The 19,380-nt window shown below is 56.3% G+C and overlaps 1 protein-coding gene across 3 annotated transcripts in view; it reads right to left on the reverse strand.

Annotated features, from left to right (window-relative positions):
• The window catches only part of Tio (zinc finger domain-containing protein tiptop), an 86,533-nt gene that overhangs the window by 11,658 nt on the left and 55,495 nt on the right, over positions 1–19,380 (reverse strand). For 2 of the 3 annotated variants that reach the window (XM_078176568.1, XM_078176567.1), the window contains exon 2: positions 18,967–19,098. The exons of the other annotated variant lie outside the window; for it this stretch is intronic. In XM_078176568.1, coding sequence (XP_078032694.1) covers positions 18,967–19,033 — 67 coding nt within the window. In that variant the 5' untranslated portion in view covers positions 19,034–19,098. The remainder of the gene's footprint in view (positions 1–18,966; positions 19,099–19,380) is intronic. 3 annotated transcript variants of the gene reach the window in all.

Genomic DNA, 19,380 nt, shown 5'->3' on the forward strand with positions numbered 1-19,380 from the left:
TCTTTGCTGCGCGCTCCAATACCTGTCATCCACTAGTCGCCAGGTGTCAGACGTCGAGCGGCTCCGTCCGCAAAGGGTTAAGTAAGTAACCTTACGATAATCTAAGGTACCAACCCTAACTAGTTATTGTCTTTAGGATCTAGGACATGCAGAGACGACCGATCGAACGCGACGAGACGCGGCACGAGTTAGACGGGACAAGACGAGACAAGGTATCGAAAGCGAAGTCGTCGGAAACGGGCCGTCCCTTTGATTTTCAAAGGATATTGTAGTCGCGGCACTTGGACACGCCTCGTTCAATCTCGCGCGATCCTAGACGAGACTGTCGCGAAAATCCCGATTCCGAATCCGCATCCGCATCGGCTGATTGCTTTCCCCGACACCTTTTGCCTACCAGCGTACCAACACTCTTCTCCGCGCGCGTACGCTGCCGGCTCGAGATGCCCGCGCGAGCGCGCGCGCTCGAGTTTGTTGTCGCGTCGCCCGCGTTCAATCTTTCTCTCGCGGCCGTTCTACCGAGTCGTATATCGTACGAGCCGCTGCCGTCGCGCCGAGCCGGATCTCGGATTTCCGTGACAAAGCTGCGAAAAATATGCGACGACGTCGTCCGCGGTTCCGCGGTTCCTCGACGAAATTTTCAAAGGAGACCATGGCGATGGGAGAGCAATGCCTCGTCCTCTATACGTTTCCGATCGAGAGCCGATCTCTCTCTCTCTCTCTCTCTCTCTCTCTCTCTCTCTCTCTCTCTCTCTTCTCGGGTTGGACGCGGTCGTTGACCCCGAAACATTGTTGACCGCGGGATGAGAGGGCGACAAAGAACGTCGCCGGTGAAAAAGAAACGACAATGAAGCAGAAGGAAGAAACGGAACGAGAAGGGGCGGAACCGAGACGAATGGAAAAGGAAGGAGGGTCGCGAAAGTGAAAGATGACGAGGCGACGGACGCGGTCCGGACTCGGCGGACGGACGGACCCGAGCGCGATAGCCGCGGAAAGTGTTCCTACGGGCGACGAATTCGGCGGCAACGGCGGTGGACCGAGGGATCGCGCGCGGCGGAGGTTTCACCCGCGGGCGATTCGCGAGTTTCCAGGGTCAGTCGCACCGTTGCGCGGAAGCGAGGAGAGAAGCGATCGAGCGAATCGCGTCGCGCGTACTCGACCGAATGGTATTAATGATGGAGCGCGTACGGTCGCGCCGTAGGTGCGTCCGTTGATGCAGGTAGGACGACCGGATGATGGATGACGGGGGAACGCGCGTCGTCCGGTAAAACCGACCGTTCGGCCGCCGTTCCTTCGTTTGTTGGTTCGGTCGCCACGTCTCGTCTCGTCTCGACTCGTCGCGTCTCGGCTCGTCTGGTCTCCTCGTCGCCGTGTGGCCCTATCTCGCAGCTCGCCGCCGCGCCTCGCCTCGCCTCTCTCTCTCTCTCTCTCTCTCTCTCTCTCTCTCTCTCTCTCTCTCGTCCGTTCACCCGATCGCGCAACAGGCGACAGTGATGATCGATGCGCGGCTGCCGTAGGTGCTGCCGTTGCAACCGCGACTTCCGCTCGAAAAAATTGCGAGCCCGTAAACTCGTTTCGCGACGCTGGATGGCCTCGGCGTGCACCGGCGGCCGCGCTCGCGGTCCAATTCCCTCGGGAGCGTCTCGGGGCCGGACGCGGTTCGAAAAGTAGCGACGGAAGCTGCGGAAAGGGTGTCGGGACGGAGGGCCGAGGTGCTACCGCGCGGCTTCGAGCGGCTTCGAGGGGGCGCGGGACGGGGCACGGGGGCGACGGCCTGCCGTCGGTGGCGGAACAGAGACGACAGGAGGACGCCTTCATCACGATATCCGTCACTCTTCTTCCCGTCTATCCTTGCGCTGTCCTCGTTCCGCGTCCGCGGCCTCCGAATCTCTCGGTTGTCGTCGCGTCTCTTTCCTCGGTCGAGTGTCGCGCCGCGTCGAGTCGCATCGCGTCGCGTCTCGTCGCGTCGCGTCGCGTCGCCTTTCGAACCGTCACTTCTGTTACCGACTGCCGACGCGAAGTCCGTGACAACAATAATTGTCAGCGAAGCATCGTCTCCCGAGTCGGCTGCGAGCATCGAGCAACCGAGCGGAGCAAGCACCGAACACACCGAGCAACGGGCGACGAGCGACGAATCAACGACAGAGTTAAAAAGTAGACTGTGGAAACGCGATGGAGAGGGGAAAGGATACTCCGAGGGGGGAACGAAGAGAGAGAGAGAGAGAGAGCGAAAGGATCGCGGGACGGATGCCGCGACTTCGCGAGAAAGACCGACCGGCCGGCTCTATTTATAGAACCGGCAACAAACACGGAGCAGCTGGTGTCGATCCGTCCGGTTATCGTTTCGTTTGCACAGCCTCTGTCGTGGGCGCGCGAAGTGGTCGTGGTCGTGGTCGTGGCCGTGGTAGCGCAGCGAAACGGGCCGTCGATCGATTCGGACGTTTTCCCGGCACCGAACCCCGCGACGACGGACCGGCAAACGGGGACAAAGGCCCTAGACGCGGCGCGTCGTCCCGAATCGGCGCTTCGCGACAGCCGTGAAAAAAATAAAGCGCGTGTCCGGTTCGCGTCTTAATCCCGTAGAGGAGCGCGGAGGATATCCCGCGAGACGACCGACTGTGGCCGGACCTCGCCGCGAGGAGCGGCTCCCGAAATAGGCTGTGTGCCGCCTCGTACGAACGAGCGAACGAGAGAACGACCGCCTCACCGATCCGTCCTAATAAATATTGTGTCAACGTAAATAAGTGTGCGATGCGGTGGCGCGAGGAAAGGCCGAGAGAGAGAGAGAGAGAGAGAGAGAGTGCGTTCAACGAGCGAAAGAGGGAACCCGACAGACGTTCCTCGGAAGAAGACGCCGCACCGACCGGGAACGATCCGTCCTCCGGATGACGGACGGCTGATGTACGGAAGGACAGGTGCGCGCAGCTTTCGATCTCTTTACCCTTGCCTTTTCTCCGCCTCTGACTCTGCTTCTGCTTCTGCTTCTGGTCCCCTCCCCGTCTCGCCCCGTTCTCGCCACGTCTCGGCCGGTTCTCTCCGCCTGGACCGGGTATCGCGCTCGCTCGCTCGCTCGCGACCGAATGTCCGAGTGCCGCGATAGTCCCGGGCACCGATATCCGATCGAAGGCTCGTGGTTGGTCGACCGACGAATCGAAACGAGCGATCATCGGCATCGAAGTCTAGAAATTGTTCGGGCGCGGTTTGCAAGGAGGTCGGAACCGAGATCCGTGGCAGATTTATGCGACGCACATGCGGCAAAACGTATAACTCGCTCGCTCGCCCATAATATCTGCCCTCCGTTTCTTAGCGCTCCCTCTATCTATCTCTCTCACTCTCTCTCTCTCTCTATCTCTCTTTCTCTCTCCCTCCCGGAGGCATCGCGATGAGAGACAGATACTGCCGAACCGATACTGCCGAACCCCGATGGCATGCGATGCGATGCGACGCGACGCGATCCGATGCGACGATCCGTAACTGCGCTTATTACTAAGTGAACCGAATTACCACGAGTCGGTCAGCGGCTCTCATCGCGAGGATTATTCGGCCGCGCGGCCGAACGGCCAAACGGAGAAAGATAATCAGAGGGTCGGAAAGAAGAGTCGACGGGGTGGGTTGCGCCCGTGTCGAGGCTAGTTAGTACGGGATCGCACCACCTTTGTTTGCACGCCCCACCTTCGACACCGACGCGACAGCACGCACACGCGTGCCTGTATGCGTCCACGCACACCAACGTCGCAGCGGCGGTAGCCGAGGCATTATATCGTGAGCACAGAAGTAATTTATAGTTGCAATAATTTATTGGGTACCATGGGGTTTATACTTGCCTGACGCGTAGCCATCCGTCACCGTCAGTGACGTCACCTCCCTCCACATAATGACTACCTACGCCCCCTCCCCGACTCTTCTCTCTCTCTCTCCTCTCCTCTCTCCTCCACGCTCGGCCGCCGCGGCCGTCGTACCCCCTTCCTGCCTCGGCTGCCGTACACCCTCCTGTCCAACGAACCCCACTCTTTCTCAGCGATGCGGTCGGCCGATTTCTCCGCGTCTCCGACCGCGTCTTGGCTCCGCCGCGCGAACAAGTCCGCGGACTTTTTCTCTCTCTCTCTCTCTCTCTCTCTCTCCTCGCCCCCCCGCGCGAGACCGTTTCCCCGCGGAGGGGTTGGTTCGACGCGAATCCGTAAACCCCTTTGCGAATCGAAGCGGGACGCGACGCGTGACGCCGCGCCGGTTCTTTCAGGAGCGCGAGAAGGAGCAGGCCGCGGCGGCAGTCGGCAGCCACCAGCCACCAGCCACACCAGACGCGGCTCTCGATGGCTGCCAGAGACGACGAGTCGGTCCAGAACTAGATACGCTCGTCACGTTTCTAGCTCGCCTCCCGCGAGAGGAACGAGCGAGAAGGAACGGGAGCGGAGGTGGAGAGGCCGAGGTGCCAGCGGAGGCGGCGGCGGCGGAGGAGGCGGAGGAAGAGGAAGAGACGAACTTGTCTCGCGGAGAGGGAGATATCGCGGCGCGGTGTTCGTGCTGTCGGAGGAAGCCGACGTTGCGAGTGGAAATGACGTTGACGGGCGTTTGTCACTGTCCCCGGCAAATAATATCCAACACCGCCCGGCACATATACACGTGTACGTGTGCGCGTACACGTATAGGTATAGCCAGCCGCTTGTTACCTTCGCAAAGCTTTCTCGGCGTACACACGGCCGACCGTGTGACGGAAAGGGGGACACACCGTGGACGCGGACGCGGACGTGGACACGGACGCGAGTACGCTCGCGTATAATCGGTGCCGGCGCATCGTACCCTCTGGATACCCTTTCAGGGTGAATTCTCTCGCTCGACGCACTCCTACGGGTCACTCTCTTTTCTTCTCGGCGGCCTCTCCCAGCCGGACACCCGATCCCGGACGCGCACAACCCCGACGCTCGCGTCCGTGACCGTTCCCTGCCAATCCCGCCTTCGTTCCTCGGCTTTTCCGCTCTCGCCGAACGATCGCCGGTCCCCATCTCGAGTTTTACGGTCCGGAATGGATCACCGCGCTAGGAGAAGAAGGAATTGCGGTTTCATCGGGGTTGGGGGGGGGGAGGGGGTGGGCAGGGAGCGCCGGCACAGCCCTAATTAAATTTGGAATCGCGAGCCGAGAGGACGTCGATCGACGCGACGCGGACCGACTTTCGACCGTAACGAGTTCGCTCGCGCGAATTCGGGAATTTTTTCGAAACGCCGGAGCGGAGCCGCCGTCGGCCAGAGCGCGCGCGACAGAATCTTCGGCGTCCGATCGATCGACGGAGAAGAGGCGAGCGAGCGAGCGAGCTGGTCGAGCGCGGACGAGCGAGCGAGCACGTCGGACCGTTTTCGTTTCTCTGGCAGGAGATAATTAGGGAAACGTGTTCGAGCCGAAGGAAGGAGCGGGCATCGTGCGAGAACGAGGGTGACGGAATCGACTCGATCGGGGAGTTCCGCTACGCTGGAAGGTGGAAAGGGTGGTACGAGGGTCTTGGCGACAGCCGTCAATCGATTGTCAACCGGGTCAGGCGACCAACCTAACCCGAACCCTCAAATCCTCCTTCTCGTCCTGTTACTCGCGTACGTATCGGTCCGGGCACCGCACGGAACATCTTTGCCCGCTTCTTCGATCACCTCCTTCGGCCGCCACCCTATCCGCCGATCCACACGAATTCGACGCGATGCCGGATTCCAACGAGCCGCCCGACCACGCCGCTTGTTTTCGAGAACGTCGAAAAAGTATTGATCTGCACTTGCTCGCTCGCGAAGAGACCTCTTTTTGGATGACAAACCGTGGACTGCGGGTCGTCGATTAAAGGTAGGAGCACCAGAAAACGGTACACGCGACCCTCGAAACGAATTATATATAAAATTATATAGAAAAAAGATCAATTTGAAAAAAAATGTTAATATTTTATTTATTATTAAAATTCCGTTTGACGCGAGGATAACGGCATTTATCGAACGTCGGTGGCGCTAATTTTTGATCAACTTTGAAACTTCATTTTCACTGTAATATATTCGAGCAAACTGAATTTAACCCCTTGCACTACCACTAAGCGACGATTAACACTTATTCGTACTTAATGATTTTCCTAATTGGACCAGAGAATTTTTGTTTCCGGTATTGTCTTTATTTACCTTCCTTTCTATACTTTGATAACAGAAGAATGTATTTTTACTTCGATGCAGAAGAAATTAATAATATTCAGATTTAGTAGAGCTTGCATAAAATCTTCACCACGAGACTGACTCGTTATTGTAGTGCAAAGGGGTTAACTAGAATGTCGATGAAGAACTTCTGCCGTCATCCATTATGATAAATTTTAACTTTCTAGTTTCAGTTTAATTAATGAAATTGCTTTAGTTTCGCGACAATTTCGGTGGTCGATTTTATCGTCTCCCGTTTCTTTCAGACTGCGCGATCATGATCTATAAAAATTGAGAATACTATGCAGCGTACGTGTTGTAGAATACGTGAGTAATATTCAAGCACACGTGCGAACGACGAGTGCACATCCTATAGCAGCGAGTATTATCTCGGTGCAACTATTCGCGCGATTCCGAAATAATTTAAAATTTATTAATAGGAGAATATGATTTTTCAAATCGTACACCGTCAGTCACCGGTCCCTGACGCGGCCCGAACGGAAAGTATAGCGTCAATCACACCGGTGACTGACACGCCGCTTAACACGTTAAGCGCCAAGCCTCTGTTTTACCTTCCTTTTCGATTAGCCCGCGTTATAATATTCCGCGAAACCCGGGAACACCGTGTATTAATAATACACTCATTAATATTTCTTTCGGCGGCAAGAAATATTTCAGCGGATCCCTTTCACGGACCCGCAAATTATTTAGCACTCGTTTAGGCAGAGGGATATAATTTTTCAAATTTTATACCATCGACCACCGGTGATCGACGCCATACTTTCCGCTCGGACCGTGTCAGTTACCGATGACTGACACCACGCTCATCGTGTTAACCTGCTAAACTGCCATTGTCATCGTATAATGCGGTGTTCGAAATGAAATAAAAAACGTTCGAACGAGTAAGAGATGGACCATAACTCTTTGCGGTCGTGTATCTACTTTCGTCGACCAAAAGTTAAAGAAAGAATTAATAAATTCGGTCCTTGAAGTTTTCTGCTTCAATTTTGCATATTATGTATTACTGTTCGTTCAACGAAAATTAATTCCGAAGAACGCGTCACCAGCGTAAAAGCGAGCTTCAAGAGGGCAAAGTTTAAGTTCGAGCTTCGAGTAATCGGAGACAACGCCTTTCGACACCTCCGGCACCGGGCGAGCAAGGAAAGGGTGGACGGAATACGTGTTGCTCGCCCGTGCACACGATTCCGCAGCTGCGATCGAGGCGCAGAAGGCGTTCGCGGATCGCGCAAGGGGGAACGCAGCTCCTCGCTTTGTCCTTCGGAGGATCAAGAAAATTAGGGTTATTCGTAATTGCGGATGATCGAGCGAAATTTCGGAACTCGATTGTACGCTGCACAACAAGGAGCGGGCGCGGGGGGCCTGGCATAGACGGCGGCACGAAACGAGCGATTTGTCTGGCTTACCGCAATAACGATCTCGCGGCTAGTTCGCAGAATTTGGTCCGAGGTCGTAAAGCCGAGAGAGAGAGCTGTGATTAAGGGCCGGTGGGTCCGCGGTTCCGCTGGGGTATCGCTCCGATGCGAACACCGAGCGACGAGCCGACGACTGGTCGAAGACGCGGGGTGCGTGTCGGTGGCAGAAACCGAGTGAGTATCGCGAATAAGTTCGCGATCGTCTAGCGGTCGCATAGCCGCATAGCCGCATAGCCGCTTAGCCGCTTAGCCCGGCTTTCCGGAGCCTCCCACCACCCCGAGCGTCCACCGTCGATATCAAGACAGCCGTCCGACAGATCAATGCCGTGAGCGGCGGCGGCGACGACGACGCCTGGGCGTCCATCGTCGTTCGCCCTTTGGACGGATTCCAGTTGACGGACAAGAGGCGACCCGCGTCTCGGCGCGTCGCGGGATGCACGGGAAACAGAAAGGTCTGGGGGTTGCGCGGGGTCGAATCGAGCGAGCGAGCAGCAGCAGCAGCCAGGAGCGGCGACAAATAGCGAACAGCGGAGCAAACGATGCGAACCCGCGGGGGCCAGCGGAACCACACCCGTTCGCTTCATTGCATATTCAGCGGGGAAGGGCATTCCCGAGCGGAGGATTTTGTCTTCGAGTCGCTAGCGAACGACGCCCGATAACAGGCAGGGCGGACACGTCGGAAAAGCGAAAGCTCGCGCGGGCGAATGGTGGGGCGAGGGTAGCGACGGAAGAGACGAGCGTGTGCAAACGAGTCGGTCGTCCCGGCTCCGGTCCGTCTCCGTCTCCATTCCCGTCGCCTACGGTTTTCCCGGGACATCCGAATATCGTGCCCGGAGAGAGCGTTTTATTGGTTTCGTCTCTCGTGGATCTCCGGTGGATCCTCGAATCTCGGCGGGTTCTCTCGGCCGGGAGAGTTCCCGGGCGGTTCGGTAAACGCCGCCGGGATGCCGGAGCATCCTCTATCCGTGTTGGGTGCTGCCGGCTGCGATTAAAGGGGGTGACGATCCGTGACGTCGAGTTATTTCGGAACGAGAACGGGGAGGAGGAGCGGCGGGCGCGCGGGACCCCGCGCGGTAGAACCGGAGAATTCGCAGTAAACCTATGTAGGTAGGAGAGCCGCTTTCTTCGTCGACACGACCAGGAAGAACGCGAAACGTGCATTCCACGCGTGTCCATTCTGTCGGCACGCCGGACCGTGATGGAACTAACCTCGACCAACCGACGCGACGGTCGCCCTCCTTCTTTCTCTCCTCTTTCCTTCGTCCGCCCTGGCTCGCAGACACCGTCGCGAATATGCTGCCCGCTTTAATAGATTTCGAACGCTCCTTTCTACGTGTCGAACCGTCGTCGCATCGTCGCAGACGTCCGGATTCGACCGACAGCCTACGACGACCGGTCACGATTACGCGCGGCCGATCGAAACACGCGGCCGCGGTCTCTCGCGATCTTTCATCGGCGACGGAAGTATCGAAAGAGCGTGGGGTGTGGTGCGCGAAGCGCGAAAGCTGGTTCGCGATAACGAAACAGCGAGAGCCCCGATCCCCCTTCTCGTCGCGCTGTCTATCTCATTTTCCGTAAGGGCGCGCTCGACTGTGCAAAGAAGAGGAGAAACGAAAAGGTATGTAGAGGAAGCGAGAATGAGAGAGAGGCAGAGAAAGAGAGAGAGAAAGAGAGGGAGGGAGGAGAGAAAGGAGAGGGTGTGGGGGTGGAGGGCAGAGAACCGGGAAGAGCAAGCGAGAAAACAAGAGGGATCTAAAGAGGGAGCTGTTTCATCTGTCACCTGCAGACGCCGCCTTCCTTTCCGTCATCGTCCCTCTCACCCGAGCGGCAGCCACCCCCAGCGACCCCCTTTAATAATAACAACAATAGAGCTGGACTAGCGGCGGTCGGTCGGCACGGTGGCATGTGGACTGGAAGGGGTCGGGGACGTGGGTCGAGGACCGGGAGCCGAGAGCCAGCAACCGAGAGAGGGTTGGACGGGGAAAGAGCGGCGCGTCGCGTCGCGTCGCCTCGCGTCGCCTCGTCTCGCCTCGTCTCGCCTCGTCTCGCCTCGCCTAGCTGGAACGGTACGGGTCACAAGACGGCCGTGTCACGTCCGCTTCCAGCCTCGACCCTTCTCCTCGACAGGTCCACCCCGCGCGTCAACTTCACCCAGGGATGTAGTGGACCACCTTGAGTTTAGCTAGCGTACGTTCGATATCGGGGCGCGCGCAACTACGACAGACCTCAACGTCGCGTTCCCGTTCCCGTTCTCGTTCTCGTTCTCGTTCCCGTTCTCCTTCTAGTTCCCGTGCACTCTGCACGTACCAGTACCCGTTCGGCTTACCATTCCCCGTATCCCTCGTTCAGACCCGAAGAAGACTGCGCGCGACCCTCTCCACCCGTCGACGATAGCCACTCGAACGGTCGAGGGATTGTGCACCGGTACACGGCCAGCCGAGAGGAATCCTCGAAAAACGCGGCGAGAGAAGAAGATTGCTCTCCGCATCGAGCGATTCCGTATAGCTGACCGACCGGTCGGCGGCAGCAGCGCCCCTCCGCCCTACCTACGCTCCGTCGTCCTACAACCCGCGCAGCACGGTCTCTCGCACGCCCCTATCCCGGCTTCGGCATCGCTCCGCCGCGTGTCCGTCTCTCGCGCTACCCTTATTACTCGTCGCGGCTCAACTTCATCAGGGAAATGTCGCGGCGGGTCCCCGGAGCGGTGGCATTAACTCGCTCGCACACGCGGCTGCTCCCGCGTTCGCACAGGCGAACACCGCATCACGCGGCTACGTCCAAAAACGTCTAGGTGCGCGCGAATGCATCCCCAGTATTTCGCCATAATGCTCTCCGTCCGTGGCGATGGTGGCGGCGGTGGTGCTGGTGGTGGTGGTGGTGGTGAGGGCGGTGGGGACGAAACTCGTTCCACTTCGTATGTATGTACAACGTAATACGACGCGGAAAAATGTAACATCTATTTCGTCTCTACTTTTTCTGGCCCGCGGTACTCGTCTTTTTTCAACGCGTCGAAACGCTGAAAAACCGAGCGGTGAATACGGCAAGCGAACGTTTCAGAAAAGAATAAAAGAGAGGGAGAGAGAGAGAGAGGGAGAAGGAAAAGGCGAGCGCGGTCGAATCGGAACGGCGCGCTGTTGTGCGGAGGAAGGCGGGGGGGAGGAGGAGAGCGGCGGGTTGGTCGCCGGCAATGAAATAACTGTTTTTGGAATATAGTTTTTGTCGGGGAACTCGGTGATTTCGCGCTGATTCGTGACCCACGAACGCGTCCAGAGCATTAATCGTTCGTAATTTCATTCGATTTAATTACCTGGCCGGCGCGCTCGAATCGAACGAGGCATTAAACCGTCCGAATCGGAGTCGAATGTTTGCATTTTAATACGCGCGGCCGCCGATGTTCTCCGTTCGCGTACACTTTTGCGTTTCCCTAATGATAGACGCGTAACGAGCGCGACGCTGCATCGATTAACGCCCGATAATTAGCAGTCGGGAAACGCGGTCCCCGCGATTACGGGATCCGCGCGATCACGCGTCCGTTCACCATTTTCCGTTTCGATCCAGCTCGAAAAGAATCGGAGCGCCGTGCGGGCGCGGGCGCGCGCGGAGAATCGCGGCCTGGATCGCCGCGGCGAGCCCGATTTTATCGGGAGGGCAGGGAAGCGCCGCATTATACGGCGCTCGTACAAAAGCCCAAATTATTTGGCGAACGTGGGCATAACCCCCGCGCGCGCACGCGTGTCCGCCCGTTTTCCGCCCGCTTTTTTTTATTTTCGCTTCTCTCCTCCCGGCTTTTTTTCGTTCGAACGATACTCCAATCGAGAACGACGATGGGATTGAATTATTAATCGAATGACGCGCGTGGCCGAGGTCGCACGCCGGTTTTCGAGGGCGCCTAGGGTTGCGGTGCCAATTACTGTGCCCTGCTGCCGGGCTTCGGGGGGTGTAAGCGCCGTCGACGCGCTGCCCGTGGATGAGGTGTTAACACCTTGCGCTGCGATAACGAGACGGACTCGCGACGAAGATTCCACGCGAGAACTTTTTCTAAATCGAAATCAAATTGAATTCTACTGTTGTCAAGGTCTAGAAATGGGAGTAAATGAAGGCAATACGAAAGATAAAAATTAGCTGGTCCTACTATGGATCAACGTAGCATAAAAGAAGAGTAGCAGTGCAAGGGGTTAACATCTTTTTAGAAAGTTCAATTTCTCTTTTAATTCTGTTATGTACCTGTCGTTATATGAATCGTGGTTCTATACTTGTTCTGGAAATCTTATTCTCAGTTTTGTAAATATTAAATGTTAACTGTTTTAATAACTATTAACCCTTAGATAGGTAGATTGTAATTCGATATAGAATCTTCCCTGAAACGAATGTCAAATCTTCTTCGAATATTAGGAGACAGAAGAGAAATTGTTCTGTAACCAGTTACTGTTCGCCAATGATGTACAAAGAGCTATTGTTTTAATAGCAACTACTGTACTTAACATACTTTTATCAATTTTATATTCTCTAAATCAGATGTAATATAAAGAAAAGTCATTCACAAATTCGCACCAGAGACGACTGCTTTAATAAATTTCCATATTTAATTGTATCAGAATATCGACATTCTTTAACATAACGTTAAACGCATTTAATGATCGAACATTTTAATTATTTTATTAATTTGTCTCTTTTCTCGACGTTCAAACTACAAACTATGCAGACAATATTATTCGGTCTATATAAGGCGTTCAGTTATTGTAAAAACAGGACTTCACCTATATATAAATAAATAAATATATATAAATATATAAGTATATATATATAAATAAATTGAATTAGATCAAATTAAATTGAATTGAATAGAATTGAATTATATTGAATTGAATAGAATCTAATCATATTGAATCAAATTGTCGAATGAAATTAAACGAAATTAAATCACGATTCGCCAAATATTTTCTTAAGCCGTCTCGCAAGCTTTACAGAAACTGTCGGGAGCCGGTTACCGAAAGATTGATATAATGCCAACAATTTCTGTGTTTGCCTATTCGCCTCCGCCCGTGTCGGTCGAAATCCCGAAGGCGTTGGCGTTCGCAATGGACGCGCGAAGAACACGAGAACCGTCCACTCTGCTCCGATCGATCGATTCGAGACGCGCGCTCGACAAGCTTTTCGCGAAGACCGCGACCAGATTAAGGCTGGCGCGTTTCGAAGTCGAAACGAAAGAGTGAAAGAGAGAGAGAGAGAGAGAGAGAGAGATAAAGAGAGATGGAGAGAGAGAGAGAGATAAAGAGAGATGAAGAGACTCGAGGGACGAGCAGGGTGAAAGGCGATGGGAAGAGAGACGACAGAGGAGAGAGACGGAGAAAGGAGGAGGGCGTGAGCGAACGATGCGGACGGACGAACGAACGGACGGACGGACGAGCGAAGAAGAAAAGTAAGAGTCGTCGATGAGAAGGGGTAGACGGCCCCGAAAGGAGCTTTGTCTCGATCGTCGTCGGCCTTGAATAATCTCGTCCTCGGAAATTTGATCGACACCGGTCAAACGAGTCGACCGGACTTCAAATACACAGGTACGCGCGCGGTTGGTTCCCTCTCGGTTCCCTTCGCGTTATTCTCGGTCTCGCTCGGGCCCGCCACCGTTCCGTTCGGCCTTTCTCCGTCGGCCGTTGGTCCGGGTCCGATCTCTTTTCTCTCGCCTCGATTCCGTGGGACGCGGACGCGGCGTGGTTGTTCGGCCTCCGTGGCCGACGAAGCACCAGGCGGCCAGGCAGCAGGAAGACGCGGCCGCGAGCCACCGCCGGCGGGTTCGGTCCCCGCTCGAGGAGGAACACGAGAAGCGCGACGGATGGAACGAGAGAGCGGCGACGAGAGCTCCCATGTCCCCGGCGGAGAAGGAGCAAAAGTCCGAAACGTCGTGAGAAGGCAGGCAGGCACGCGGCCGGAATAACTCTCAAACTGTCAGAACGATAATCTGACGGCAGCGACGTGACGGACGGAACGGTGCGAGACGGGATACGTTGGGACGGGACGGGACGGGACGGGACGGGACGTGTACAGGACGGACGTACCGTCCACTTCGCGTCCACTCGATCTCCTTTTTCGCTCGCGGCTCTACCCTCCTCTTCGCGCTGGCTTTCTCGTCTCGATCTCGGACAGCTCCGACGAGATCGCGACAGCCGATACGCAGTCGATCGCTTCTACCGTGTGTGTAGCAGCCGATCGGCTCTCGAGAGCGAGCGGACACGCTCGCCGAAATTGCGAGTCGCGCGCGTTAAAATCGTGTGTAGGCGCGAGAGGCCAGCGAGAGCGAGCTAGCGATCGTCGTCGTCGTCGTCGTCGTCGTCGTCGTCGGCGGCGGGATTCGTTCGCGCGTTAACCAATCGAACGGTGTCGTCGCCGTGGCGAGGACCGGCGCGGCGAAGAGAGGCGAAGAGAGGCGAAGAGAGGCCGAGAGAGGAGACGCGGCGACGAAGAGACGGGGGAGGAGCGCGCGAGGGGGGCCGGGAGAGGAGACGCGTCACGCGGTCCTCCGAATCGAGAGACACGAACGAGAAATCCGAGCGGGTCGAACGGTGTCGGTTCCGAATATTAATTCCAGTCCCGTCGTCCCGAGTCATCGTCCGAGTGCGCGAGACAAGACGAAAGCCAGGTGCATCGAGACGGATCGAGGTCGTCGCGACGAGGATATTAATTGCGACGCGACGCGACGCGTACGAGAGAAGCGAAAGCGAGGTCCCTTCGATGGCTTCTTCTTATTCCTATCGCGTCGCACCGATTGATTCCGACAAGCATAACCAGGTTGGGTGTAATCGGAATAATTGACGTCGATGGGAATGCGCCGGCCGATCGGAGGAAACGATCGTCGTCTTTTGAGCGCGCGAGAGCTTCTCGCCGGCGGGATCCCTCGGTTTTGTTTGCGCGCTCCGCGAGCGCAACCGGACGAACCGTTAAAAATACAATATTCTGCGGCGACCGCGACCGCGACCGCCACTGTCACCGCCTCCGTCTCCGGCGTCGCGCGCGTCGTCCGCCTTCTCGCGCGCGCGAGACAGAAACGGCCGGCGGAGACTCGGGCTGGAAAAGTAGCCGCGAGAACGAGAGCGGGAGCGCGGAGCCGGAGCAGAAAGCAGAAGGCAGAAGGCAGCTGGACGCTTTTGACGCGACGCTCGGAAAGTCTATTGTGGCACGGTTTGAAAGGCTCGCCTGGAATCGCTAGCCACGGGGCGACGATACCATCTAGCGAGATCGGCCGTCGGCCCTGGAGAATTAAAAAGGACGGAGGAGCTCGCTCTCCTGCCGCCGCCCGCTGGCAGGTGGAGGAGGACCGTATTATTCGACGCCGTCTTATCACCCGTCCTCGCATTAATCCGAAACGAAAGAACACGCGACCCGCGCGCACACGGCTCCACGGCGCACCGTGGATCGCGATCCACGAATCGCGCGGAATCGCCGCGGCGTGCCTTCTCTCCCGAGGCGAGACTCCACGTTTCACGGGTAACCCCCTTTGTCGACTGTCCGAGCACGGCACAGTTTCGCCCGACCGATTTTTCATCCGCGGCCCGGCGGCCCGATCGTCCGCTCCTCCGTCGATCTCCTCTGCTGCTTCTCGACAACGGAGAGAGAGAGAGTGAGAGAGAGAGAGAGCCAGTTTGGTTCGCGTCCGCGATATCGCTTCGCCGTGGCGAGCCGGTCCTCCTACGGCCGCTCGACGGAAATAGACGATACGCGCGGTAATAAATATCTCCGTATTATAATTAAGCCGAGTCCGAGGAGTGTGGGATACGCGTTACGTACGGGAGACACGTAGATGGATGGACGACCAAACGTACACCGCGCGAGCGCGAGCAGGCGCGAGAGCGAGCGCGACTAATTCGACCAGCCTGTGCGGGACGGAGACGGCGAGGATCGGAGAGAATCAGAGAGAGAGAGAGACGGACGGGGGGGGGAGCGGACAAAGAAGCGGAGGCGACAAAGACGGAAAGTCGCGAGTGTCACGGAGACAGGGAAGCTCTCCTCTCTCATCGCGATCGCGACAACGATGGCGCGCTTAGCAACCGTAACTCGTCGTAGTTATCGGTAGTGGACAGTTATATCGACGCGGTTGGTTGGAAGCGTGCTCTCGGATAGCGCAGCATCGGCGAGCAACCGGCAACCGGCGAGGAGCAACGAGCGACGAGCTACGAGAGAGGAATGAGCGCGGCCTTGTCAGCCCGTCCGGCACGTCCGTCGACTGCTCCTTGAGTGGCAGCGATTCATTCCGCTCTCCTTGCACTCGCGCCCGCACCGTTTCTCGCTCCTTCGGAGCCAACCGTGCACGCACACACCAACCTACCGCAACCCATCCGCTCGCGCGCGCGCGTTTTACTCCGGTTCGCTCCGCGCCGCGGCTGCTACTCTAAGCTATTCTCTTTTTAACGACCTCGCAGCGCGCGCGCGAGAGAGTCCCGGAGCCGCCTGATCCCGCGCGAGCTTCCAGCTTTCTCGCGCGATCGGCTCGCCGCGCTATTTTCCCGCGTCCGTGAAATTTCGATTGCCGCGCCTCGACTTTTGTCAGCGCCATTGGGAACGCCGGAGAGCGACGCGGAGCTGTGGAAGAGTCCGGCGGAAAAACAAGCTGCTAGCGAGCGAGCGAGCGAACATAAATTTTCGATCGATCAATGTCTCGCGGTGGCGTATGCAAACGCGTCGACTGGAAAACCCGATAATTAATCGATATCTGGCCGCGGTATCACGATCGAGATAATGGAATAGATCGTCGCGAAAGAGCGCAAGGCCGTCTGGTTGCGCCGCGCGCGGTCGCTCTTTTCCTTCGCGGCGGGGCGCGGCGACGCGGAATCGGTGCTCGCGAGGGCGATCGCGGCCGCGGCCGCCGCTGAAAGCCCGGAAGGATGAAATCAACCGCGGTCGACGATGTCAAGCAGCTCTCTCCGCGTCGTCGCCTCTGTCTCTCTCTCTCTCTCTCTCCTTCTTCCTCTCCCGCACAGAATCATAGAGTACACACAGTCCGGCCAGCAGTCGCAGCCCCGTAGTCGGCTAATATCTCGTTCTTTTGTTGCGTTTCGCGACAATTTGCCTGCCTGCGCTGACAACGAATTTCAGCCTGATTATTCGGGGTGGCGCGGGCGCGGCGGGGCGACGTCGGTTCGCCGGATTAAAATGCTGCTAGTAGGACTACGCGCGGGAACGGCGACGGTAGGGAGCAGTGGTACAACCAACGGAAGGGGAAGAACACGCGAAATGTTACCCTCGGGCGGCAAACTTGCATCTTCCGTCCTCCCTTCGCTTCGGTCCCCTCTCCCTCCAGCCTCCCTTTCTCTCTTCCTTCCTTCCTTCCTTCCGTCCTTCCTTCCTTCCTTCCTTCCTTCCGTCCTTCCTTCCTTCCTCCCTCCGACCGGCGCTGACGTCGCCGCACACCTACAGCCTCGAGATCAGCCCCTCTTTGTTTTACCGGCTCGATTACGATATTTACGCGAACGGCCCGAAACGATACGAGACGGCGAAGCGAGGGCTAAAACCGATCGAAGAAACCGAAGGGGGGAGCGGGGCGAGGTCGTCGGAAACAAAGAGAGGCGGGAGGATCGAACGTATCCGCGACCAGAGATCGGACGTCGGCCGGCAGCGGCGGCGGCGGTGGCGGCGGCGGCAGCGGTCCGAGTATAGATACCCGGCGCTCTATAACGCGTTCAGGTAGACAGGTAGTACGCGGGCTCCCGCAGGAGAGAAGGGTAATGAAACGGGGAAAGGGGAAGCGAGAACCGAGAAGGGGGAACCGAGAACGCGCGCGGAGGGCACATAAGTCCAGCCGCTGACATCGCTGCAATCCTCGCGTCGGACTCGAGTATCGACAGATATTTAAATGAATATTCCTCCGCTGTTAGGGATCCGCTCTTTGAAATCAAAGCAGAAGGTACAACGGCTCGTTTAGACGTCCGCCGATATTCCAGGGCTGCCGGATCGTGAATACAGAATTTCGCGTGTCACGTCACTCGCGGATTGCTCGTCGAGAGCAGCTTTCGCGAGCAAAGGCTGGGGCAGGGGCTATCGGAAGCAGGAGTATAGTCGCCGCCGCGTCCTTCGACAACCCCGTTTGACCGACGCCGACGTACGGCGACCCGCGCGCGGCGGCGGCGGCGGCCCTCGTCTCTGCTTTTCCGATCGTTCCCCGGTTAAGATCGCGTTAAGGTCGTCGGACTCGTAACGAGCGGAGAATAAAACGGCGGCTCCCGCGATTCGTCGTTCAACGAAAAGCGGCGTACGAATCGCGCGCAACGCGACCACGGTGGCCGAAGAATTTACCACCGTAGCAGAGAATTACGCGACGGTGGTGAGAATCGAGGGTGCACGAACTAAGCCAAGTCGAGCGACGTCGACTAAACAGATCCAAGTTAAACGAGCGTCGCGAATGACGGAGGACACTCGGTATATCCGACGTGATTTTCTGCGCTGCGTAATTTTTCCGCTAGAGTACTGTCATCGAGAACGTTACGTGCAAGCAGGGGCTATGAATCGCGATCGATTAGGGCAAACGGTTCGTTTAGGCTGGAGACATTCGAGCGTCAAGATCAAAGCACACGATCAGCAACCCTTAGCACTCGACGCTGTTTTAACCCCTTGCACTATAATAACGAATCAGACTCGTGATGAAGATTCCACGCGGGATCTACTAAAGTATTAATTTCTTCTAAATCGACATCAAGTTGACTTCTTCTGTTATTAAAGTGTAAAGGCAAAAGTGTATAAAGACAATAAAAGAAACAAAAGACAAAAATGGTCCGATTGTTAAAAATATTAAGGACAACTAATCAACGCAGCGTGGAAAGAGTCGTAGCGCAAGGGGTTAACTTAAAAACTAAGATACTTTTTCTAGCGCATAATGCTTTTATTTTTTACTAATTTCGTCTTACTAATTTAGCCAGTCGAGTGCAAAGGGTTGACACTAAACCTACTAAAGCAATTAACGCGTGCACTGTTTCATGAAAACTTGAATATTCCATCAATTTTATTACAACTCGAATCTTGAATTTGCAAATCAATTCAATCACTTCCAACAAAAGAGTCTTTATACATCGACAATCTTAAAACAAAAAACATCAAACCGGTCGAAATGACCATGATGGTAGGTTTAGCGTTAAAACCGAGGACAAATGTTCCTTGTGTTCCCTCGACGAGCAGAAGGATACTCGCATGCCTAAGGAGGGATCGGTTCGTCGCGGCGACAACCACGAGGAAGACGTAGCAGCGAGAAGCGAAGTAGATGCGAGCGCGAAAGCAAAGGGTGAAGAAGCGTGGCGCTCGTTCAAAGATGCAAAACTAGACATGCGTGCGGAAAAATGTTGGCGCGCGCTCGCGCGTTTGCCTCGTGCGGTACCTACACATTGCGTTTGAGAGAGAGAATATTTACCGGTAAGATTATCGCCGCGTTGCTGCGGCCACCGAAAGGAAGGCCTTGGCTGCTGCTTGCTGCGCATGTCTCCCGTCCGGTGCGGCGGCTGAGAACCGCTCGCTTTTCAAACGATCGGAGACCACTACTTACCTGAAAGAGAAAAAGTCAGAATTGTCAGAAATGTGCCCCGATGTTCCGACCGCTATCGCGACGCGCAACGAAATCCCGTTTCTATCCTCATCCCCCCACTCTCTCTCTCTCTCTCTCTTTATATTTTACCATCCCTCCGTACTCGAAGAAAATTATCTGCTAGCTGCACGGACAGTGTTTTTCGTGGGGGCTGCAGACGCGCCGGGACATCGTTCCCCAACAGCCGCGACCGCGTTTCCCCGGTCTCGGCCCCCTCCTCTCCCCCTCCCCCTCCCCCCGGGC

The sequence above is a fragment of the Augochlora pura genome, chromosome 3, assembly GCF_028453695.1.
Source record: "Augochlora pura isolate Apur16 chromosome 3, APUR_v2.2.1, whole genome shotgun sequence".
Lineage (NCBI taxonomy): Eukaryota > Metazoa > Arthropoda > Insecta > Hymenoptera > Halictidae > Augochlora > Augochlora pura.